Consider the following 24,214-nt stretch of genomic DNA (forward strand, 5'->3'; position numbering starts at 1 on the left):
TGCTACAGGCAGATGGTATGATAGGTCGGAATGGGTGCTCCAAATACCACTGGGAGACCTCGCGTTCCCAACGCTTGGCTGCGGGAATTGGGCCCTTCCAGGGATAATTCGCAGCTCGGCCCCCTCCCCCAAGAGAGGCAGTCAGGATCGTTGAAAACCAATAATTTATCAAAACGCGTGTGTATGCGGAGGAGGGTGTCGCGACAGACAAGGCAGCGGTGGGCGGGAGCACAGGGAGGAGACAGTGCCGGGAGGGTGGGGGCGGCAACCTGCTGCAGGCGGGCGGTGCAGGCGGTGCAGCTAAACATTCTTGCCGCGCAGGCGCAGCTCATGGCGCCGCAGGTGGTTGTAGAGCGACTGCACGTAGGTGAAGACGCACTTGGGGTCGGGCTTCTTGCCCATGATCATCATGTCCTCCACCTCCACCAAGGGCACGCAGTCCACCAGCATCCTGCAGGGAGCGGGTACCGGGATTCTTGTCAGCACCAGCCCACATTTTGTGATGCTCCTCTACCCGAGGTCTTTTCATTGCTGCAGCCTATTGGTCTTTCATAAACTCTACTGTTCATCGATTGGGGAAAAAGCCTTCCTGGAGCGCAAGAAGCCCTGGTCCCACCAGCCCAATCCCAGAGATAACACTACCCATATTACACTAGGCAGGTAGAGGAGATTCAGGGGTGGGGATGGGGACAGAGCCTGCCCCACCCCAAACAGGTTGTGGGTCTCTTTTACCAGCCCTTCAGAACTGGGGAGTTCCTGACTCCAGACTTTTAAGTCTCCTGCTCACCCTCACTAACACACTCGAGTGGGTAAAAGCCTCTGAGCTGGGCCATTGCACACAGGGGTGTCATCATTGACAAATCATTTCATGGCTAGGATTTTGGGCCCTGATAATTTTCTGTCAGCTTCCTGATTTGGTACTTACTGTCAAGCAGCCTAAGGATTCTCTTATCCATGCTCCAGGGATAACCCTGCTGCTGGAAAGGGAGGCCAAGAAGTGTGTGTGTATGTACATGCATGTGCACTTGTGTGTGTCGGTGGGGGTTCTTCCTCCTCCTGCCTCAGTAGTGGAGATTGAGCCCAGGGATGCTTTATCACTGAACTACCATCCCCAGGCCTTTATTTATTCATTTATTTTAAATTTTGCTAAGTTGCCCATGATAGCCTGAAACTACAATCCTTCTGCCTTAGCCTCCCAAGTTGCTGGGATTATAGGCGTGCACCATCACACCCAGCGAGTGTGTGTGTGGGGTTCTTGCACCCTAATCATCTGCCTTGGGTAGAGAAGGGGACACAAATGAGGGTTCCAACCAATACCAATGGACTATCTACAACATGCTCAGAGTTGAGCTGGACCATCCTTCAGAGTGCAAGCTGCACTTTACAGATAGGGAAACTGAGTCACAGACCAGAGGAGTTGTTTGCTTAGGGATCAGGGCTGCCCCTTGTTTGTTTCAAGCCTCACAGTAGATGTAGGGCTGGACCTGACAGTTTAGGCACCTGAGTAAAGCCCTATCTTCCCTACTGCAGGAGCCCTTTCCATGCTCTGGGGTGAATAGGTTGTGACTACGATGCAACTGACAACTCCAGAGCTGTAAAGCTGGAGTCTCTGGCTCTATTTCCCCCTCTCTCCCAAAGCAAGGCCTTTCCTGCCTTATTTCCTCCCATCTGCCATGTATGGCACATAAAAAAAAAAAGCACTTGATCAACGTTGCTGAATAAGTTTGCTTGGCAGGGAAGACATGGGAAGGATTGATCCTGTTTCCAAGACACAAGACAGCCCAAGACCACCTCCCGTCTTGTACCTTTGCAGACACACTCAGGCCAATTCTCAGATCACCTGAGATTCTTTCAAGAAAGAAGCCCGGGAGGCAGAAAACCTGTTTCAGTCCAGATTATACCCTAAATCATCTGTGGATACTAGATAAGGCCTTGACCTGTTTTGTGACTCTGTTTCCTCCTCTTTATGACAGTATAGCCTTTCCCTACCTCATTTCAGATCTTGAAAACACTTAAAGATGAGTGAAAGGTTCCTGGCTCTGCTGTTGATGTGCTATGTGCCCTTGGGGTCATCCCTGTCCCACATGGGGCTTGTTTCCCCAGCTGCACCATGGAACAGAAGCAGCCTCTTCTCTGAAGCTTCTTCCAGCTGGGCTATCTTCCCGGGGATCCTGGCCTCCCTCCCCCAACCTGGAGCCCCCTCCCGCCCCTGGTGCCTTCCCTGGAGACCTTATAAAGCCATTGTTTACACTGGGGTGCACGGCTTGGGGCTCAGGCTGCCCCAGTGACAGGCCAAACACCAGGCAACTGGAGCAACAGCATAGCTGAGTCACACTTTCCAACTGGATCAGGCTGCAGTAGGCCCCTCTCCTTCCAGGCTGGCCTGCTGGGCAGCAGTTCCCAAGTCCATATATGACCTGGAGACAGCATCAAGCCCATCTTCCCCTTACCTGCACCTGAGTATGTATGTGCATATGTGGGCTGCCCTCCACAATGACTGCAAACCCGAAAGGGCCTCTCTGAGTGTACCCTATTGGCTTTCTCCCTCATTACTTCAGGCAATCCCCTTGCTCTCTCTGGACCTCTGGTTTTACTTCTGTCTACAAAATGGATAGTAAAACAGTGGTGGGGCACAGAAAAGAGCCACTAAATGGGGAATCTGGAGCCCCACTTTCTGACCTCAGCTCGGATTTAAACCCTCACCTCTGGAAACACTCTAAGCCTACCTCTCCCAGCTCTGAGCTCCTATCTATAATGAGGCAGTTAATTAGAATCTGAATTTTCTACTGTGGCCCTGAAATAAAATGACAAGAGAGGATATGCCATAGCTAGCTTGGGGAATCCAGGACATTCAGCCAGAAACACCTTCCTGTAACTGGCCCTATTCCCAAACTTCACACCTTGGAGTACTCCACCAACTCTTCAGGATCCACACTGACCCTCCTGCTTCCTTACAGATCAGGAAGCCTGTACCCTGTACTTTTTATTCTGGTCTCAGCATTTAGTCCATCTCAGGCCTCATTTGAGGATTGTTCTAGAATACTGACTTGCCTACAACTATCCTTCCTCAGTTCAGAAATCTTTTAGGACTCTTCTTGTCCTCAGGAAGAAGTTCAAATTCCTGCCTGTGGCCCTTTCCTCCATCCTTACATTCAGACTCAAGCTCCCTTCCTTCTGGGGTGTGCCATCCTCTCCATCTCTCTCACCCCACCCTCTCTGCTGGAAACTTTCTCCCTTTTTTAGCCTGAAATTGTTGTACATATCCAAGCTTATTTTGCACTTTGGTCAGATAGCCATTCTGGACCTGCAGCCTGGATCAGGAGCCTCCCTTGGGTTTTCCCCATCATAATTCCGCTCACCTGGGTCATTGCTGACTATGAATAATGGTTTCACCTGCTAGGCCCTGAACTATCAGAAGATAGGATCCTGTCTGCACCCTCTGCCTTTTATAAGGGCCCTCCAACATTCCCCAATGCCCCATCCACCTCCCGGGCCCCACTCTGAGCCCCGATGAGTAGATTCCAGTTGAAACAGGGCAGGTGGGAGAGGCGGCGTTTCTCACCGTGGGGCCCCAAGCAGGGGTTAGGACTTTTTGGTTTTTACCAGCCCCTTCTGGACCAGACAGCGGTAGAACTCCTGGATGTACGTGTACACGCACTTCCAGTCAGGCTCTCGAAGCCGCACCATGTCCTCTGTATCCAGAAGCTGCGGGCAGTCCGCATGGGTCCTGGGGAGGGTAGGGGGCCAGGAAGGGGCAGGGGGCAAGGGCCCAGTTGGGGAAGAGGGGGAAGAGGCCAAGAAGAGAAGGGAAAACAGAGAGACACACACATACACACACACATAGAGACATGAGTTCAGTTTCATTCTTGGTGCTGCAGTCTGCCAGCCCCCCGCATGCCCCCTCCCAATTGTGGACGTGCCGCTCACTACCCATCACTAATGGTGTGCAATGCAGACAGGGGTGGGGGGCAAAACCAGTCACAGGTGCAGAGAACTCTTGGGGCAAGCGGGAACGCAGGGTGGGGGGGCAATGGCTTGGCGCCATGGTCAGAGAGGAGGGCTGTGCCCCAGGGAGTGGGGGTGAGGGAGGCGTGAGAGGAGGTGGAGGGAGGAGGAGGAAGAAATCTGGTGGGAACCAGAAAGAGAAGGGAAGAGACGGAAAGATGGAGGAGGGTGCTGAGGGTGAAGTGAGCAGAAGGGGCAACGATTCCAAAGTGGAGGGCTTGCTGATGTCCTATATAAGTCTTTGGCAGCACCTATATAGGCTGCACGGGCACGGTGCCCGGGCCAGGAGCCTCCTTTTGGAATCTCCAGCCAGGACCCCGTGGGAGCAGGAAGCTCTGGTGATAGTGGGAAGAGAGGAGGACAGAGAAAGGGAGAAAGGAGGGAGAAGGGGTAGAAGGAGGAGGGAGGGAATATGGACAAGGCCACCTGGTGGGCTTTGGCCTGGGCTGGTAGGTGGACCTGTAGCTCCTTCCTTCCGACGGGCACCTGGCACACTCAGGAGCAGGTGGGTAGGGGCAGAGGAGGAAGGGGACTTTCTGGGGAAGGGGATCTCAGCCACAGACCCACAGTGTGGCTGGCCAGCTCCAGAGGGTCTTGAGTCAGCTGAGCCCAGCTGACACCAGCAGGGCTGGGGCCCACACTTACTCAGCAGATGAGAAGGCCACCTCGAAGTTCTGGCGCCTGTTCTGTGGGCTAAGCTGCCCATAGTCGAAAGCCTCAGGGAAGAAGTTGTGCACTAGGGCACAGAAGGCCATTCCATCACTCCAGCTGGAGGAGAAGTTCTGGATGTCCACATGCTATGGGAGGTAGAAGGACTGGTCAGGACCCTGGGGGCAATTCCTCCATGCCCACTATCCTTTAGTGTTTTGGCACTCCAGACCTAGGCTCAATAGCTTGCTCAGGTCTGCACAACAGGTAAGTACTCAGAACACAAGCCTCTTCCAACTCAGTCTGTTTACTCCCATGTCTGTGATTTAGGGGGATGGAGCTATGGAGAGGCCCAGTGCCACCCAGCTAAGGCAGTGGTCATGCCTCCATCACTCCTTTCCTCACTTGGAGAAAATTACCCAACACCCTCCACAGTGCAACAGGGTGAAGGCTTCAAGAGTTGGGTTGGGCCCTGAGCCATGCCCACCCAGCAAGGGGCTCTCATTAGGCCCTGCTACTTAATCCTTATTCTGGGATGTAGGACATGTCATGTGTCCTCTCTCTCAGATTCAGTTTCCTCATTGCAGAAGGCTTTCCATATTCACTGCTAGAAGCTGTGGAAACTCAGAGGGGAGTGAGTTTTCTAAAGAAGGAGGTGATAAGCTGGGGTCTGAGGAGGCTGCTGGGCTCACCTCATAGCCACGGGTCTTGGCTCGGCACCAATCTAGCAACATCTGCTTGATGCTGTTGGCATTGGGGACACCAAAGCTGGTGGAGCGTTGCACAGCTGCACGAGGTCCGCCAGGGCTGCTGTGGGAGCCATGTTGGAGCAAGGTCACAAGGCTACAGGTCACCACCTTGGTGGACCCACCTGACAGACCCCCAGGCCCTGTCTTCTATGATGTTCAGACCCTTCCCATCACAGTTCATTCCTGTTCTACCTGCCCCCTGGACCCGCCCATCCCCCCCAACATGTGGTCACCAAGCCCAACTTCCACTTCCCAACCCTGGCCCTCTGCTGCTCACCCCGTGGCACCTTCTTTCTCCAACTTCTCAATCATGGCCTTGCGTGCTTGGGAAGCTGATGTCTTGGGCAGACTCTGTGCTTTCATCAGCTCTTTCTTCTTTTCTGCCTGTCGTTTTTCCAGTGCGGCCAGGCTGCCAGGCCGCGGGCTGGCCTGATCCTCGCGGTCAAAGATGCTGGAGGGTTGAATGGGGTGGCAAATTATGGAGCTGGAAGAGGGCCACATTGAGCCTCTGCCACTGCTTGATGAGGAATGGATCTTATTGTGCACCAGGATCTCCCATACTGTCGTATCTCTACCACCTGCAATTCCAACCAGTGAGGGAGCAGTATTCTTTTTTTTTTTTAATATCATTTTTTACTGTTGTTTATTTATTTATTTATTTATTTTTATGTGGTGATGGGAATTGAACTCAGGGCCTCATGCATGCTAGGCAGGTGCTTTACCACTGAGTTATCTCCCCAGCCCAGGAGCAGCATTCTTTTTTTTTTTTTTTTGGTGATGCTGGAGATTGAACCCAGGGCCTTGTGCATGCAAGGCAAGCACTCTACCAACTGAGCTCTTCAAACACCCATTTTTTTTTTTTTTAATATTTATTTTTTAATATTTTTATTTTTTAGTTTTCGGTGGACACAACATCTTTGTTTGTATGTGGTGCTGAGGATCGAACCCGGGCCGCACGCATGCCAGGCAAGCGCGCTACCACTTGAGCCACATCCCCAGCCCTCAAACACCCATTTTACAGAGTACACGGTGGCTCAAAAATAGGAAGATGGGAGCCAGGGTCTTTTGATCAGACTTGGCCCCCAGGAATTACCTGAGAAGATTCATTATTTTATCAAGTTATAGGCCCATTCAGAATCTGGGCATTATCAAGTAATAAAAATTATCAGCATAATAATAATAATAATAATGCCAAAAATCATAGCTCATGTCCCTTGAGCCTTTTCTGTGTGCTACTTTCTTTCTTTATTCATTCATTCATTCATTCAGTGCTGGGGATAGAACCGAGGGTCTTCTTTATGCTAGACAAGTATTATGTTTTTAGATTACATACTCAGCCTTCCTATGTACCATTTTAAGTTTAACAAAGGGAGAAAGGGACACATGCTATTACCAATTAAGATGAAGAAACTGAGGACCTTGGCAGTACTTTGCCTAAGATTTCAGAGGGAATTCAGAGCTGGAACTTGAATTCAGAGAGACAGAGATGCAGGTTTGATTCAGAGTCCCTGGACTGGATTCTAATCCACTCCCAGTTTTGCCAACTCTGTCCTCTTCTGCAACATGGGAGTTTACCCACCCACTCACAGAACTAAGGTATAAAGGTGCTCTGTGACCTGGGAGGTAGTTTGTAGACAATGGGAAGTGGCAGTGCCAGGAGGCAGCTCAGCATGATAGGCAGGCTTCTCTGAGGGTTCAATGTTATTGCTGCCACTCAGAGGTGTTGGACCCTAAGCAAATCTCTAGTGTCATAGAACACCTATCTTCCCACCATGGTGTGGCTGAGAATTAAGTGAGACCACAATGCAAGTCTGACTCCCACTTTGTCCCTTCTTGGCTATACACCTGTCACCTCACAGCATCTCAGTCTACCCATCTGCAGAATGGGTATGAAGCGAGGTACCCTGTGGCACTGATTCCTCTGTGGTATGGGACACACCAAGCTCACCTGCCCATTTTCTTGGATGAAGAGGAGGAAGAGGAGAAAGTTTTGGTTTGCACTGTGGTACTACCACTGCCATCTGCAAAAAATGAAGAATACAGTGAGGTGAGAGGCCCCGGGTGGAATATCAAGAGACCGGAGGGAAGGCTGTACAGGAAGATGGTGATAACCACAGGTAGAAAAGAGAAAGTGAGAGCACAGCTGAAGATGGACAGTGCTTGAGGAAGAGCTTGAGGCGGCGAGGAGACGAGGAGGCAAGTGGCAGGCACAGAGCCACGTTAGGCAGCCTTACTCTCCGAGCGCCTCACAAAGCTTGACTCCACTGTGGTGGTGCGGGCTGTCCGTGTGCCATCATCTGGAGAGGTAGATGAGAGGAAGGGTATTAGAGGCACAGGAGTTCAGTGGGAGGATTTATTCCCACCCTGAGCCCCAAGTCCCACTTGGTCCCTTACTGGAGTGGACTAGCCGCTCAGTCTTGGTAACAGTGCTGACAGTTGAACCATCGGCTGCACGTTGGCTGTGCCTTGTGGTGGTCTCTGTGGCTGTGTTGCTTCGGGCCTCCCCTGGTCGGGCCCGTGCCTCCTGCAGCCGCCGTTCCCGCTCCTTTTCCCTCTGGTCTGGGTTGGGGATGCCCCATGCATACCCAGAAGGGCCACCCAGTGCCCACACGGCACATATGCACAGGCACACAGGGCACACAAAATGGAGTGGAGGGCAGCTTGTTAGAAACAATAATGACACAGTCTAAGTCTACAGGGGCCTCTCTAGGAGTAGCTGGGGTGGGAGGGCAGCTGTAACTTGGCAGGGAGTGGGTTATGAATAGGGGGGAGTGGACTCAGGCAGAAACTGGGGAATACAGAATAACTGATCTCAAAAGCATATTTTGGATCCAAGAAAGAAGTTTCTATAGGAATGCACAGCTGAGTCAGAAGGGAGCATCTAGATTAGAGAGGGAGTAGCTGACTAAACAGTCTGACTGGACCATCAATTTGTTGTAGGTGGGGAAAAGAGCAGCTGAAGAAAGGATTATCTAGGTCCAGGGAGAGAGTGATTGGAGGCATTTAAGAAGCAATATGATCCAGGGAAAAAGTAACTGGGAAGGAGCTATTGAAGGGGGTTAACTGGGGCCTAAAGAAGAACTAGATAAGTGGGGATAGAGGCTGGGTGGCCATCAGTAGGCCCTGGAGGAAGCAGCTAGATTCAGAAAAGGAGTAATTGAAACTATCTGGAGAAGTAAGGAATCTAGAAACTGAGGCAAAGAATAGCTGTGTTCAGTGAGGAGTAACAGGGAGAGAAAGTAGATTTGTTCAGGAAAGGGGAAGCTGGATGGAGGCAGAGACTAAGGTGGCTGTCACTGGACCTCTGGGAGAGAGAAGCAGCTCAGGGAAAGAGTATCTGGATTCAGGGAAATAGTTTTTTTTATTTTTTTGGCAGTGCTGGGGATTGAACCCAGGGCCTTGCGCATGCAAGGCAAGCACTCTACCAACTGAGCTATATTCCCAGCCCCTCAGGGAAATAGTTGACTGTACTTAGAGAAGCAACTGGATCCAAGGAAAGTATGGCTGAGGGAGGGAGTTACTGGGTCTAGGAAGGAGAAGGGATGCTGATTGGAATGGCCAGGGGAAAAAAGCAGCTAGGGAAGGGAGCAGTCAAATCCAGGGGAAGAAAGCAAGGGAACAGCTGGGTCTAGAAAAGGCGAAGCTGGGTAGGGTAGTTATATAAGCTTGAGCATCCATAAATGGACCCCAGAGTGAGGGAAGCAGCTGGGGAATGGAGTAGCTGGATCTAGGGTAGGAAACCTGACTCTCTACCTCTCTTCCTTTGTCGGAGCTCCCGGAGTGCAGCCCTGATGAGCTTCCGTTCCTCAAAATCCGTGGCCTGATCCAGCTGCAAATAAAGGTGTCATTGTCTACCAGCACGTTCCCACCTACTACCAACCCCTAACCCACCAGATCCATTATACCATCTTGTCAAGGACTCCTTCATCCTCAATGGTCATCAGATCCTCGGCACTCAGAGGACTCCGCCCTTCTGGTGCTTTGTCTACCCGAGTCAGCTCAGCACCATTGGCTGTTTCCACTGCAGCAGAAGGGGGCTCCGCTGGTTCTGGCTCCATCTTTGGGGTGGGGGAAAGCATGGCCTTTAAGTAAGGATGAAACTCACAATGTCCACAGTGGTCAGAGGGCCATATCCTGGGGTTGCTGGCACAGCCTTGGAAATAACCAGTAGTCTGCCAGTCTGCCTGCTCCAGGATGGCCATGGTGGTGTCAGACTCATTGAAGAGAAACTAATAGTTTTGGTGTATGCTTTCCCACATATCCATAATCATATTAAACCCAAGTGGTGGTGGCATAATAATGATTTCTATTCAATAACAAGCATTTGTATAAACACTAGGGATTTTATTGTCCCTATTTAACAGAAGGGAAAACTGAGGCTCAGGGCAGCTGAATGATTTATAGTCCTTCTATAAATGTGATGCAACCTGGGATCTGAGGTAAAGATAGTATAACTTCTGAACTTGAGTTCCTTTTGCTGTTTTATTTCCAGCCCTTTCCCAGGAAAGTTCTTTTGCATCCTGCAGCTCCTGAGACCTGGGATACTGGGTCAGTACCCAGGCGGCACATATCCCATCTTCCTTTGCCAAGGGGGTTGGATCAGGCCTGCAGGATCCTAACAAGGTATCTGACTGGGGCTGCTCTAAGCCAAGAACTCACTGAAGTTCTCTTCTGAATCCCTCCTCCCACTCTCCCACCCTTGCTAGAAACCATCCTTTAAGGGCCTCCAGCCCTTACCTAACTCCCACTCTTCCCAAGACATTTCCTTATTATTGAAATAAAGGCCCCAGCCCAACTAATACAGTTTCTCCCTATCTGGCAGGGCCTCTCTATCTGCCATAATGGTAAGGAGAGCTGAGGTGGCAGCTGTTTCAGGGAGGCTCAGCCTGGCTGGAGTGTGGGGGTGGGGGTGGGGCTGGGCCATGGCCATGCCAGGGGATGCCAGGGCAGCTGCGGAGAGCATATGCCTCAGGGTGAATCTGGCGCCCTCTTGTCCTGATCTTGGAGCACTATTACCCTAGTCTCCTGTATAGATAGGTAAACTGAGGCTCAGAGGAGGTGATAGCACACCTAAGGTCACTTAGCAGAGGCAGGACCTACCTCAAAACCACCCACTCCCACCAGCTGAGAGGGACTTACAAGACTGCTGCTGTGGGTGGGGCCGGCAGAGGAGCAGCGGCGGGTGCTGAAGGCAGGCGGGTGGGCCACTGGGGTCCCGGCATCCTCAGCTGCCTGGAAGAGGGCCTCGGGGTCGGCAGCAGCCAGGAGCAGCTCACTGGGCTCCAGCTCAGGCTCAAGATCCGGCACAAGTGGGACCCCCAGCCGAAGGCTCAACACTTCCACCTGCCTGCTCAAGGCATCCAACCGCCGGCTCAGTGCCGCTGTCTCAGCCCGCAACTCTTCAGCCGTCTGGGCCACCGGCTCCATGGCGGCTACAGCTGCCTCAGCTGCCTGGGTCACTGCCGCCCGGCCTGCCTCAGCCACCGCCTGCAGCTCCTCCAAAGCCTGGCCCAACCGTTCCTCGAGGGCTGCAGCCATCTCAGGCCCAGGCCCTGGTACCCCCGGCATAGTGCAGGATAAAACTCTAAGGGGTGTAATGGTGGGACAGTAGCAGGGACTGCTGCCTATGGCTGGCAGAATCAGAGTCTTTGCTGCTGATCGGAGGGCGAAGGCAAGGGCAGCAGGCCTGCCCCGCCCCTGCCGGCCTCCCAGCTCACCACCAGCCAGCTGGAGCTGCAGCCCAAATAGAAACCTATTCTGGGCTCCTCTGTAGTGGGGACAATGGGGGAGGGGTGGCCTGTCCAAGTAGGCTGACCGCCAGGCCTGGCCCTGGCCCCGCACAGATCACAGACCACAAGCACAGCAAGGCTGCATGTGTTCTGAAGGATTAATGAGACCAGGATCCCAAGCCTCACAGATGAGGAAACTGATGCAGGGAGCAGGGAATAGGGCTATTCGAACCACCATATACATTAACTGTAAGGATCTATTTGCTAGACTCTAGAGCCAATATGCCTTTGCCCTCATGCGATTCCATTTTAGAAATCCTTGGACAGATGGGGAAAATGGAGGCACAAGAAGACTGGACTTTGAGCAACCTGCTATAACAACTGTAATAAGTGTTATAGCCTTGAGATAAATGGACCCTAGCCTGCCCATGGTGCTCAGATCCAATCACAAATTTTAAGCAAGTGCATTACAGATATGCTATCTGATTCCCCTATATGGGGAAACTGAGGTGAATTGGCAGTGCAAGATCCAACTCTCACTGTAGCATCTTCTATCCACTCAAGGGTCTCAGCTACAACCACTCCCTCCTGACATCCCACCCCAATTTCTTAGCAGACAGCACTGGTCTTGATGTTGGACAAAGATGAATTATTGTCTTGACTCTTTCCCTATCATTTCTGAGAAGACACAGAGCTGGCTATAGCCATCTCACCTCAACCAAAGCCCCATCCAGTTTCTGGTTAGGCATACAGGGTATTACCTGGGCAGCTGGGTGGCCTGCTGAGGATCCCTTCCCCAAATGAGCTCCTAGCCAGTTGATCCCAGGCTTAGGAATGAATAATGGAAGGATGCAGTGTATTCAGTTCCCGTGGCACCTGCTAGGCTGCTTCCTCGCCGACTGGTGCCCACTCCCCCTCCTGTCTGTCCCCCATCAATGCTTCTGCCCAACCCCCACAGGGAGGTTGACGCAGATGCTAATCACTAATCTCTAATCTTCTAATGGGTCAGGCTGATCTTGGATCAGCTCATGAGCAGCTCTACACTTCAGGACTGATGTCTAGTGTTGGGTGGGAACAGGGTCACTGGGCTGCCACAGAAAGCGGGGCAAAGACCTAACATCCTCTCAGCCTCAGTTTTCCTATCTGTTCATTAGGAATGAAATCAACAAATTCTGGACTAAAGATCAGAGATCGGCAAGTAGGAAGCTTAAGATCAGTATTAAATGAGCTTCTGGTATGCCTGGTGGCTGATACACTAGAATTTGGTCTTAGCTTGGTCACCAACTGGCTAAGGAATCTGCTGTAACAACAGTAACAATTTTCCTTCTCTGAGCCTCAGTTTCTAGGTATGTACAGAGGGGAAGGAGAGAAAACCTGCAATCCCTATGACCTGAAGCAGTTTGACATGATGGATGGTGAGCTGGTGGGATGAGGAAGAGCTCACCTTAATGCTGCAGCCTCCTCGGCTACCAGGGGAAGCGTGGCTGAAGGTGGTGACATGAGTAACACTGCCCAAGCGCGACAGGGTCCCAGGGCTGCTGACATGGGTGATGGTGCTCTTAGCCCCACTGCTGGTGCTGAGGAGCGTGGAGGGCGCCCGCAGCCCCAGTGTCAGTTCTGGGTAGGGAGAAGGGCTGCTGTCAGGAACTGGTGGGATGATGGTTGTGCCAACCAAGGTTGGTGGCGCTCTTGTTCCCAGCGCACCCTTTGGAGATACCCTGAGCCTTGGCCACAGCACCTGTCCTCTGTGCAGAGCTGGGTAACTTCAGGCACTCACCCCCAGTAGTGGGGAGATGGTGGGGAGGCCTACCTGCCCTCTGGTTGCCTGTGGGCAGCAGCACCCGGCCTGTGGAGGCCTGGCCACGGCCATCCTTGATCTCGATGGTGAATGTAGTCTTCATACTGCTCCCTGGCTCAGCAATACCGATGGCCACGGGCAGCTGGGTACTGAGTTCCTCTGAACAGGCCACAGGCCCCCCTGCTCTGTTTTCAAGGGACCTGGCAGCCAAGCTCCGCCCCTTGGGGCCCTCCTCTTGGGGGCAGCTCCGAAGCTGGGCCAGGGGCTGGGCTGTTCCTCCTTGCTTGAACTGGGAGGAGGTGTCACTGGGGCCCTGAGAGGAGGAGCTGTTAGAGGAGGCAGCAGGGGTGGTGCTGATGAAGGAGGGGCCCAGGAGCTTTGTGGGAGTCGGGGAACCTAAAGCTGCCCGGGGTGGGCCATCCTGGAGCCTGGCAGCTGTAGGAGAACTGGATGTGAGCTTCCGAACGCGGTCCCTCACAGAGCCAGCCCGCTGGAATGGAGAAGGTCCGCTGGCAAGGGGAGTGGACTCTAGAAGGGACAGGAGGGCTGTTAGTGGCTAAGTGGGACAGGGACTTCCCAGATCCTGGGGTGCTGAGAATAGGTAGTACCTTGGTTCTGGGCTGGCTGGTGGGGGCTCAGCACAGATACGGAGCGTTGGCAGGGTCGGGGGCTAGCCAGATCTGGCAGGTTCAGGAGTAGGTGGCAGCCATGCCCGGGAAGAGAAAGAAGAGTGAATGGAGGGGATCCATTTCTTATATTCCCTTCCTCTACATCTCCCTAGCCTCTCAACCCCTTTGTGTACCCCAAACTTCCCCACCCCCTCCTGTATCATCCAGTGCTAAGGCCTTCCTACTCAGCCACATCTCTCCCATAGGCAGTCACTTCCCTTGCCTCCTACCCTGACCCCAGGGTGACTTGGGACACTTCTGGGGGCCAGGGCTAAACCTGGGCTGGAGGAATGGTGTCTAGATCCTCCCTGCTGATGGGGATAGGGGACAGCCCCCCTGGCCAGCACTGCCCATGGCTCTGGCTGGGAGATGGGCGCACTCCCTTATTGGGAAAAAGAATGTGCCTGAGGCCCGTTGCCTTTCAAGGCTGCAGGGAGGCCTCTGGCCATGGGTGGCAGGGGTGGGCCTGGCCAGGGGCGGGGACACCTCAGGGGCAGTCAGGGATTGCCTAAACCTGAGGAGGCTGCAGCTATCCAGGCATCAGTGCATTCTACAGTCAGGGAAAGGGAGTCTGGGGCAGGGAAAGGCAGATGCGTATTGCTATCCCTGATGGAACTCTCACCTGCTCTTTTTGTATTGGAAGGACCTCTGGTGGGGCTCTGGGTGGCAGGAGGCTTTGTGGGCCCAGGCAGGAGCTGCAAGGAGACATGATATAAGCAGGGCTGATTCCAGATGGATCTCATTTGCTTGGCATCCCATTCCTGTTCCAGACTCACCTTGGTGACCACCTGCCCCTCAGTGCTGAGGGTGGCTGGCGACTCAGGGGAATCAGGTCTAGGGGTTCCCAAAGAGCTAGGAGGTGGCTCAGGGCTGCCTGGAGCCTCGGCAGCAGGGCATTGGGTTCCAGCAGGCTCCAGGGGAGGCTCAGGAGAAGCAGTGGTAGGTGAACTGTTGGGTGAGGCTGATGAGCTAGGTGTGCCCCCAGGTGGGGCTCTCAGCAGGAGTGTCACTGTGGTTATATCCTGGCTGGTCCCCTCGGGAGTTGGGGTTGGCTCTGGGACCTCTGCCTGCTGCTCCTGTTCCTTGACTTCTGATACCTGTGGGGGACCCATAGGATTCAACCAAGACTTTCCTACCTTGAGTGCTATCCCCACCCATGGAGGGAAAGGCTGGCAGGTGCCCAAGGCAAGAGCATGCAAAGTAGAGGAGCTGAGCACGGCTTCCTGTGGACACCTGCACAAGAATGGAGCTATCTCTGATCCTTACTTTCCAGTCTCTTGGCATTCCCTAGCCAAAGGTGGTTCAGAGAGGACCAGATCCTAAAGTTAGTGTTTGGGAATGGCAGAAGACCTGTTGGGGATTCCTGGCCCTAATAGATCCCTGGAGCAAAGGCCCTTGACCCTCACTCAGCCTATTTAATCAGTGAGTAGGTAGAGAAACCTGCCCGGACCGGTGACCCAGCGGCCTCTGCTGGTCATTTAGGGAATCTACACGGCCTGACTTTACCAGCACTCCTGGAGAACAGATAGCTCTGACTCTCAACAGTATTCCAACAGTTTGCTAGGATCTGACACGCAGGCCTGGGTGAATCAAGGTAAGGATGCAGGCTGTCTGGAGGGTAAGGGGCAGCCTGGGATGGGTTTAAGGAGGGGAGGTAACATCACCAGGGTCAGGTTTGCATTTCTGTGAGATCCCTCTGGCTGCTAGGTGCAGGCTGGATGACAGGAATGGGGTTAGAAAGTGAATGGGGTTAGAAAGTAGGAGTGAAGGTAGGAGAGGTACCTATGTTTCAATAAAAGTGGTAATGGGGAAGGGGCAGAAACTTGGGAGCAGTGTAGACAGGTTGGCTTTGAGAGGAAGGCCTGGATAGAAACTAAGTCTGGTGTAGAGGACACGTGGCCGGAATTTGCCTGAGAGAATGGGCAGAGGCCTGAGAGCTCCAGTGTCTGCAAACACAGCCTGGGGTCCTCCCTTAATAGTCAAATACCAGTGTACCAGACAAACAGGAGCTCTGTGATGTTGGCATCTGTGGGCACAGACACTGAGCCCCCCTTCTACCATGGCCGTGCGCCTTACCTTATGCTGTTCCAGCCTGTATGCTGCCCGCCCCTTGCTGTCTTCTCCGGAGCCACTGTTGGAATGCCTGCTGTACAACCTCCCAGCCACAGTGGCGGCTGGAAGGGCAGAGGCAAGTGTCAGGCGAGTGGCTGGGAGGTGCTATAGGCAGCACACAGCAGGGCAGCGGTGGAGCCAGGAAAGGGCACATACCCTCAATCTCCTGAGCCCGTACACGGCGGATGGCAGCTCGGATCAGCTTGCGTTCCTCGTACTCACCAGCACCTCGCAGCTGAGAATGAGAGGCAGGTCATGAGTTTTAGGCTGGAGAGTCAAGGTGCTTTACCTGCCCTGTCCCAGTCCTGTCCCCATCCCCTGCCCTGGGCCATACCAGTGTGGTCAACTCCTCCACATCATTCATAGACTCCAGCCGCCCTGCCAGTCGTGTGAGGGCAGCCTGCTGTTCAGCTTCCCGCTGCTGAGAGCTGCAACGATATTATGACTGTAGCTATCATTGCCAAGGCCAGGTCATGGAGGATGTGGGCTAAAGGGAGGGTCAGGTCAGGGTACCCAGAACCTTGACAGTGGGATATGTAGCTGCCTGTGCAGACTCTCTGGCTATACAGTGATACACAAATGCCCCTGGATGTGGGAACTAATACCACACGCTTAGACATGCTGTCCACACCAGTGTGGCTAGGACATCACCATAAATACATAGTCCATGACAATAGACATACCTGTATTCACACCTTCCTATACACAAGTTGAGCCCTGGTGCATTCTTCCCTTCCCACATGCATTTCCAATGTAACTCCCACCCCGAACCCTGCCACTCACTGCAGCCAGTTCTCCTTGTTGTCCTGCCGCTCTGCACGGAAGCGTTTAGATGCCAGAGCCTCCTCTTCGCGTTCCAGCTCCTGCCGCTGCAGCTCCCGGATGGCTGAGCGGATCCTTCGCCTCTCTGCCAGATCTGCTGTGACCTCTAGCTGCAAGGGTAGGTGTGGGTGAGGGTCATTTTGGCAATCAGGGATGGAAGGCTGGCACCAACTGCCCACGGCTCTGCCTATGGCACAATGAATGGCCTGTCTCTACTCTATCTGTTCCAAGCCCTTCACGTGCCTGACCACCCACCCAGGGCAGAGGTCTCAGGGGGAGCCCCAGCTCACAGCACCAAGGATCCTGGGCAGCCTGCTGTGCATTGTGGTTCACAGAGTACCCACTGTAAATGAGCTTCCCACCTGTGTCAGGTGCCAAGCAGCCAAGTACCCCTCCCTGTTATTTGACTTCTGAGAGCCTTTCATCAAAACCCCAAGACTAGGGAGCTGCTGCAGAAGAGCAGTTATTCCTGTGAGTCATTAACACAGTCCCTAGAGGGAAGGGTGATTTGGGTAGCTGGAGTACCCCTGTGAGCAAGGGAGACTCCCACAGTTCAGTCCCAGAGCAACACAGCCTTGCTGATTGACAGATGGAGAAACAGGGGTAAGTGCTCAGGAATCCTAGCTACCTATCTGACTGGGGGCTATTTTTCCCCCTCATTGTCCTAGTCCTAGATACCTTTGAAGGAGCCAGAACCCAGAGAGGGAAGGCAAGCTCCACAGAGAGATAAGGCAACTGGCCCTAGGGGTTACCCAGAATCCTAGAGAGGGTGTCTATGGAAGACAGGTGCTCCCACCAGCTTTTCAGCCCTATAGCTCTTGACCAGGTCCAGAAAAAGACATCTTCTCTGGACTGAGCTAGCTAATTCTTGTGGTTCCCCTGCACCACCTGATAAAGGCCCCATCCCAGGGATCATGTGTAGTTCAAGGGAGGAGGTTGGCCCATAGCCCCCAGGAGGAAAGTGGCAAAAAGAAGGCAAAAGCCTTCAGTGTGGGATCTGATAGCCAGATAGGAGCAAGCAAAGGCAGGTGATTCTTTTTTTTTTTTTTTTTTTTTTTTAAGAGAGAGAGAGAGAGAGAGAGAGAGAATTTTTAATATATATATATTTTTTTCGTTTTCGGCAGACACAACATCTTTGTTTGTAAGTGGTGCTGAGGATTGAACCTGGGCCGCACGCATGCCAGGCGAGCGGCGCTACGGCTTGAGCCACATCCACAGCCCGCAGGTGATTCTTTTATCCCTATCCCCCAAACCAATTAGGGGATAGAGCCAAGGAACCCTCTTTCCTTCTCCTTTTTAGCCTCCCCCTTTATCATTTCTTTCTGCTCAGTGGGGGAGCAGGGTGGCTGGGGTGTGGTTGGGCTGGAGATAGATAGGTTTCAGCAGGGAGTGTGGGCTGGCCCAACTCAGCCATGAGCCAATTCATCCTAGACTAAATAATGGGGAGCCTTGGGGGATAGAGCCCTCCAGGTTCCACATTCATGAGGAGGTATGGGAGGGTCTAAGCCTCAGTCTAGTCTTGGAGGGGTGGTGAGGGGCACACCCCTTAACCTCTCTGTATTTTTGTTTCCTTATTTGCTGGATAGAACAATGGCCCTCACCTCAGGGCAGAGGATAGGGATGGAGCAGTGATTCAGTTCTCCCCTGCATGTGCAATAAGCAGATGCAGTAATTATCACCCCCCCCCCTTTGTTCTAGCCAATTAGGAGGGAGAGAGAAGAGAGGGTAAATGTGAGAGACAGGACATGTATATTGAGAATCTGTGTGTCAGACATGGTAATAAGCCCTCACGGTCCTCATCTCACAAATATCCTAGATACATTGTTATTCCCATCTGACAAAAGAGGAAACAGGTTGAGAGAGAAGTGATTTGCTTACCTGAGTCAGAATTTGAACCCAGGTCTCTCTGATTCCAGGGCCTGCCCCAGACTGTGACAACTGTGATGCTAGGGTCTGTGGGTCATGGTGGGGAATCTACAGGGCCCTGGAACTGTATTTTGGGGATCCCTTTAACTTGGAGACCCCTTTAGAGATTCGTAAGCCTGAGGGGCAAAGGGAGGGAGAATGAGGCTAAAACACCTAAAGATGGGGGACCTTCGTGGTTAGTAGGTTCAGCTCCTGTTACGCAGAAGATAAACAGTCCAGAGTAACTAGCCCTTTATCTTCTGGGTCACCATTTCCAATGAGCTGGGCTCTAGAGATGGGGTGTTTGTCCCCCAAAAGACTGATGTGGTAACTTGGACACTTCTGCAAGCCCTGCGTGCCTCAGCGTCCCCATCCAGAAACTGGAAACTTCCCTCTAATTCCCCCAAGTGGGTGGGGTAGGGCTGAGGGATGGAACTCATTCCACTGGTCACTCCCTGGCATGACCCTTTCCTTTGGCCTGTGGGCAGAGGTTGGCCCAGTGTCCACAGTGTCTCTGTTGTATGGCTTGTGTTCCCCACCCTCTCAGGCACAACCGCTGTGTGTGGAGGGGGCTGAGGGAAGGAGGGAAGGAAGTACAAAGAGCCATTGTCCACCAGGGGGAAGGGGAAGGAGATGGGGCGGGTTTCCGAAACTGCCCAGTGAAATTCTCCCGGGAGGAAAGAGGGTGCTTCCTCCTCTGCAAGGAGGGGCGGGGGGGGGGGGTGCTCCCGGTACTTTCTGCTTTCCTTGCTGGGGTCGTCTGACAGGCCCAGCGTCTCTCTGTGCCTCATTCTCCCCATCTGCAAAACCCAGGAGATTCTCCAGGCATTTGCTTAATCCCAAGGCCCCAGTTGCCCACCCGGGACCAGCTAGCAGTGGAGCGACGCCTCGCCAGGGGGCGCTGTATGTCCAGAAGCTCCAGAAGCGCCTTTGCGCGTAGGGCCCGCCCCCGCGTCTGCCAACAGCGTCGCGCTAGGCGCCTAGGGGGGAACCAGACAGGAAGCCCCTCGCCGCCGCCGGCTTTAATGTCCCCTTCCACAGAGAGGAAACAGAGGTTCACAGAAACTAAGCTGCTTCCTCAGGTCACCCAGCAAGGGTATTAAGAGTGCGAACCCAGGACCGAGGCGGAGGGCGTCCGGCATGTGGCCGAGGGGCACGCAGGATACATGTCCTCAGACGCCCCCATTCCGTGCAGCCCACCGCCAGGTCCTCAGGAATGTGAGAGAGCCGAGGCCGGAAGCAGCTGCCCGGGTCCCCGAGTTGGTTGGGGTTCAGGGCGGACGGAGCTAGCCCGACTTTCCCTTATAAGGCCGGGCCCCGCGGGGAGGAGCCCGGCTCGGGACGCCTCGGTTCCTGCCACGAGGCCGGCGAGGGCCGGGCCCTGCCGGAGCACGGGGCGGGACTCTCCTGCAGCCGGTTGCAGAAATGGCGGGCGCCCTGGCGGTGGAGGAACTGGTCTCAGGGTGGGAAAGACCTTTGGCGGCAACACGGTTCTGAGACAAGGGGCGGGGTTTCGTTTGTCCTCTCCCAGGGAGGGTACAGAGTGACTTCCATCACTGCTTCCAGTGCCCAAACCTCACATGAAAGTGGGAGCTGGCGGCTTGAAAACCCTGAGCCTCAATGCGGACCCCTAGAGACGGGGATTCGCGGGAACCAGGCCTGGCTTTCCTCTGTTTGCAGCGCTCTGACTCCGCTACTCCCATTAAGACTCTGACTTCCTGAGGAGAGGAGAGCTGACCAGTAGCCACCTTTAAAAACCAAATCCCTGCCCTTCCAGGCTGCTCATAGTAGTGGCGACTGGTGGCAGCAGACGCCCAGAGAGAGTCTAAGGCACTGGTCTGAGGACTCACAGGCATAGTGCCTTGGGGAGGTCGCAGCAGTTGGACTGCGTGCTGGGTAGCTGGCCTAGCTGGGTCCTTCCATCTTCTGCCTTCAGGGTACTCCCTGAAGTACGGGGGTGGAGTGGGTCATTTGTCTTCTCCTAGGAAAAGTAAATCTTTAATTTTCTCCTCTGGACAAGGGTCAGGGACTAGGGGGTGAGACTCCAGCTCTTTCCCGAGGTGTACTCCTGCCTGGCTCTCAGGTGGTCATATCACTTCCTTGCTATGTCCCCCCACAGCCTTTCTGTAGATAGGGGTAGGAAGAAACTGGGAAAGGGGATGATGGGGACCCATTCTGCCTCCATCCCAAGATCTGGGCCCACACCTCATTCCACCCCTATGCCAATCCAAGGACCTAGATTTTGTGGTCATATACACTTCCTCCGCTCCCCCCCCCCCCACCATTATACAGGTAAAGAAATTGAGACACTGAAAAATGACGGACCAGAAGTCAGACAGAACTCATAGGGGTCCACAAAGCTTGTTTCTGTCTCATTTATTCTTCCAGCCTTGACTCTCCCAGGACTCTTTGTCCCCCATAAACCTCTTTGGGGTTTGGATCTTGGTACGGCTTCTAACTGCATGCTTTTGGGCAGGTGACTTCACCTCTCTTGAGTGTGCTGGCTCTTGGAATTACTGTGACTATTCTGTGAGATGATATATTGAGCACCTAGCCTGCCCCACACTGTGCCTTGACATTATTAATCATTACTGCTACTTTTGTTATACAGCTTTCAGGGGTAGGCACTGTCCAGGCTGTTGCTTAGCAGAGGCAGATCCAGCCTGCCCACACCTGTGACTGCACATGGGCAAGTCCTCAGTAGTTACTGTTTAAACAGGTGGTGGCAAGGTGGGGGGGTGGGTGCTGGGAGGGACCAGGCTTTAACACCTGGCACAGACAGGCACATGCCACAGGGGCCTTTGCATCAGCCACATGGAACCAGCTTGGCCTTGTTCCCTTGACCCCTCCCACCCATCTCTTCTTGTTTGTTGAGAGGTAGCTTTGACTGATCCTGCTTCTCTAGCCTAGTGTGCCTACCCCACAGTGGGGGTCATGGGGCCACTTACCAGTTTCCGGAGGGCTCCTTCATCCAGCCCAGCTAAGGCCTCGTCTGCCATCTCACTGGCTCTTGGCTCTGTCTGTCACCTCCTGGTGAGCTCCCCACTGCCTATGGCACTTGACACCCGCTCAGAGAATTCTGCAGACGACAGACATGAGTTAGGCCTCTTGGGGCTGCTAGAAAACCATAGGCACTTAGGCCCTGTGCCTCGGTTTCCCTCTAACCTGTGATCATCCATTGCTGTCCTATTCTTGCTATCCCATCCTGTGTTGTGCCTTCTGGCTGGGAGTTGCCCTCTACCCTAGTGTGGTTTTCTGGAAAACCCACCAAACCAAGAATAGGCATCCCTGTCCCAGCCCTGCCAGCTCGTCTGCCAGTGGCGCAGGCTGGGTCCTCATCCCATTTAAGTCTCAAACAGGGAGGGCAGGGACTTGGATTGAGAAGCCTGAGTCCAGCAAGGCCCACCCAAACTGGATGCACCACCAGGGGGTGCACACCAGTCTCCACAGTTTCCTGCCCCACCCTCCCATCCCCACAGCCTGCCCAACCTCCACCCAGTGCACAAACTCAGCTTCTGGCTGTGGGTTGGGTCTTGATGCCACCATCATTCTCATTCCCCCAAGTACAGGAGCTGCGAAACTGGGTCTTCCAACTCTTGAGAGTCAGCCCTTAGGGCACACAATTCTCCACTCCTCTCATCCCCCTGAAGCCAACTGTCCTGACCTTCTGAAGCCAAGGATCCAGGCACCCAGCTCCTTCTGGCAGTCACACACTTAAACAATTCATTTTCCAGCTGAGAGTGCCTTCAGAAGCTGATTCACCCAAACTCTGGACTTCAGGCAAACTGAGAGGATCAGAGAGGGCCAGGGATTTGTTCCAGGGAAAAGGAAGAACCCAAAGATTCAAAGGACAGGAAAGGATACAATAAAAATCTTCGTCACTTACAGCTTCTGAAGCATCCTTCCAAAGTGCCCCCAGGAGCCCAAGGCACTCCCTCTTGCCCCATCACTACCCATCAAAATGGACCCCTAAATCATGATCCAGGGTCCTAGCCCAATTCTCCTTCATCTTGTAGCCCTAATGTCTGTTTTTCTGGAAATCAGGAGCCCATGGCCTAGCACACCTGGGTGCTTAGTTAATATATGGTGACTGAAAGAGTCCCATGATTTCCACCCCCTCCTCCACTTGTTGATTCATCCCTCAACTATCCCCTTCCCCTCTCCAGAACAGTCACTTAGCTAGTCACCCCATCTGGTGAATGTGTCTCAGGAAGTCCTAAGTGGGGTTTGTCACACCTGCTTGCTCAGGTCACTGCTTGCTTTTCCCATCCTTGTAGGTTCAGACAGGTGTCAACTTTGCAACCCTTGCCTGTGAGGGTCCTTGCCTCTTCTCTACCTACTTTGTCTGAGATACCCTCCCACCCCAAGAGGATCACACAGTGGTCACCAGCCTTAGGTTCCATGAACATTCGGTTTCCTCATGTTTTTTCTTTTCTGGGGCAGGGGTCCCTACTTTCTTATTTAGGACACCCAGGTGTTTGTGAGAAGTCTTTTCCTTCTTAGAAATTCCTGCTGCTGCCCCTCATTAGTCCCACGGATTCTTATCACACAGTCTGGGGACCCTGGAGACTGAGGGGCCTCAAGTTTGTAGGCACTTCCTCAAGGTATCTCCCCATCCCCCATAGACTATAGTTCCTGGGGGTCGAGGACCTCTTGGAGGTATGAGGGCGTTTTCCTCCACGGCTCAGAACCTTCTCCTTTACTTGGAGCTCCCGTTATTGGGTGGGTTCCCACATATGGATTTCCAGAGCCCCTGTCCAGATATCCGGGTTCTACCCTCTAGACCCGTCGGGGGTCCTGGAGCCGCCCCGAGGCCCGCCCACCTACCTTTCAGTCCAGACCGTCTGTGTGGGGCGGCCTCGGGTTAGCTCGCTCCAGACTCAACAGATGGATTATAGACCGTCCGGCGGGAGACGCCGCAACCCGGGATACCAGACTCGCCCGGCAACCGTCCTCTGGACTCTGCTGGAGTGGTCCGTCCAGCCGCGCCAGCAGCCTCGCTGGCTCCTCCCCACCCTGACGCAGCAGCCAATTCTCTGTCGGGTCCCGCCCACCCTTGTGCCCCATTGGGGAAATTCAATTTGACAGCCACGCCCTAAAGTCCCGCCCATTGCCGGCCAGTGGTGTTGGGTACTGCAGTCTTGGAGCTAGTGGCGGGTCGGGTGGGCGTCTCTAAGTTAGGTGTAAAGCTCTATGCCAAAGTCTAGAAGTGTGCCCCAAGCCGGGGTAAGTGGCCTGGAATCATACAAATCTCAGAGCCATCGGTGCAGTTCTTCTCCGCCCTTCTCTTTGTTGGTGAGATCATGTCCCCTCCTTCGACTCCACCTACTCCTCGCGTCGATGCTCAAGCTCTGCCGCCGCCTCCAGGCCGCTTTTGGGACACCTGGTCTGGGCCACCTCAGAGCAGGGATTGAGTGACCAGCAGCACCTTGATCCCGTGTTGGACTGCCTGGGACCATCTCAGATGGAGCAGGATCAATCACACAGCATGTCTTCCCCCGCGCACATACTTTTGCACAGATACCCTCAACTAGCGTGCTTCTTCCAAACCCTTATAGGATCTGCCTCTTGGAGCGCCAGAGTCCTAAACAGGGAATATGGACTCTAGACTCTCGTTCAACAAATGGAGGAAATTAAGGCTCAGAGAGAGCCAACATTTCCAAGAGCAAACAAAAAGTCAGCCAGACTCACTCTATTCCACATGCTGGTGTCCCTGGAACCTGCTACCCCAACTATTCTCCTTGGGGACCAAAGAGGGTGGAGACTGGGAACATGGAG

General features: G+C 53.6%; 1 protein-coding gene across 6 annotated transcripts; it reads right to left on the reverse strand.

Annotated features, from left to right (window-relative positions):
- Window positions 1-147: 147 nt before the first annotated feature.
- On the reverse strand, window positions 148-23,421 carry Smtn (smoothelin). Of its 6 annotated transcripts, XM_046439407.2 has the most exons (21): window positions 23,264-23,421; window positions 21,385-21,515; window positions 16,493-16,641; window positions 16,044-16,137; window positions 15,866-15,944; window positions 15,674-15,771; window positions 14,374-14,694; window positions 14,220-14,292; window positions 13,538-13,609; window positions 12,942-13,457; window positions 12,576-12,748; window positions 9,308-9,460; window positions 9,156-9,231; window positions 7,797-7,961; window positions 7,637-7,699; window positions 7,351-7,423; window positions 5,680-5,853; window positions 5,346-5,463; window positions 4,651-4,802; window positions 3,563-3,727; window positions 313-451 (listed from the first exon to the last, which is right to left on the reverse strand). In XM_046439407.2, the coding sequence occupies exons 2-20, from the start codon at window positions 21,433-21,435 to the stop codon at window positions 3,583-3,585; spliced, it is 2,745 nt and encodes a 914-aa protein (XP_046295363.1). In that variant the 5' UTR covers window positions 21,436-21,515; window positions 23,264-23,421; the 3' UTR covers window positions 313-451; window positions 3,563-3,582. The 6 variants fall into 6 exon arrangements, with proteins under 6 accessions (XP_046295362.1, XP_046295361.1, XP_046295366.1 ...); XM_046439406.2 differs by lacking the exon at window positions 3,563-3,727 and having other exon boundaries at window positions 148-451; window positions 5,346-5,460; XM_046439405.2 differs by lacking the exon at window positions 3,563-3,727 and having other exon boundaries at window positions 148-451.
- Between the last annotated feature and the right edge of the window lie 793 nt (window positions 23,422-24,214).

Source organism: Marmota monax, unplaced genomic scaffold (genome assembly GCF_021218885.2).
Source record: "Marmota monax isolate L192 unplaced genomic scaffold, Marmota_monax_Labrador192_F-V1.1 WCK01_AAM20220418_F8-fsc00253, whole genome shotgun sequence".
NCBI lineage: Eukaryota > Metazoa > Chordata > Mammalia > Rodentia > Sciuridae > Marmota > Marmota monax.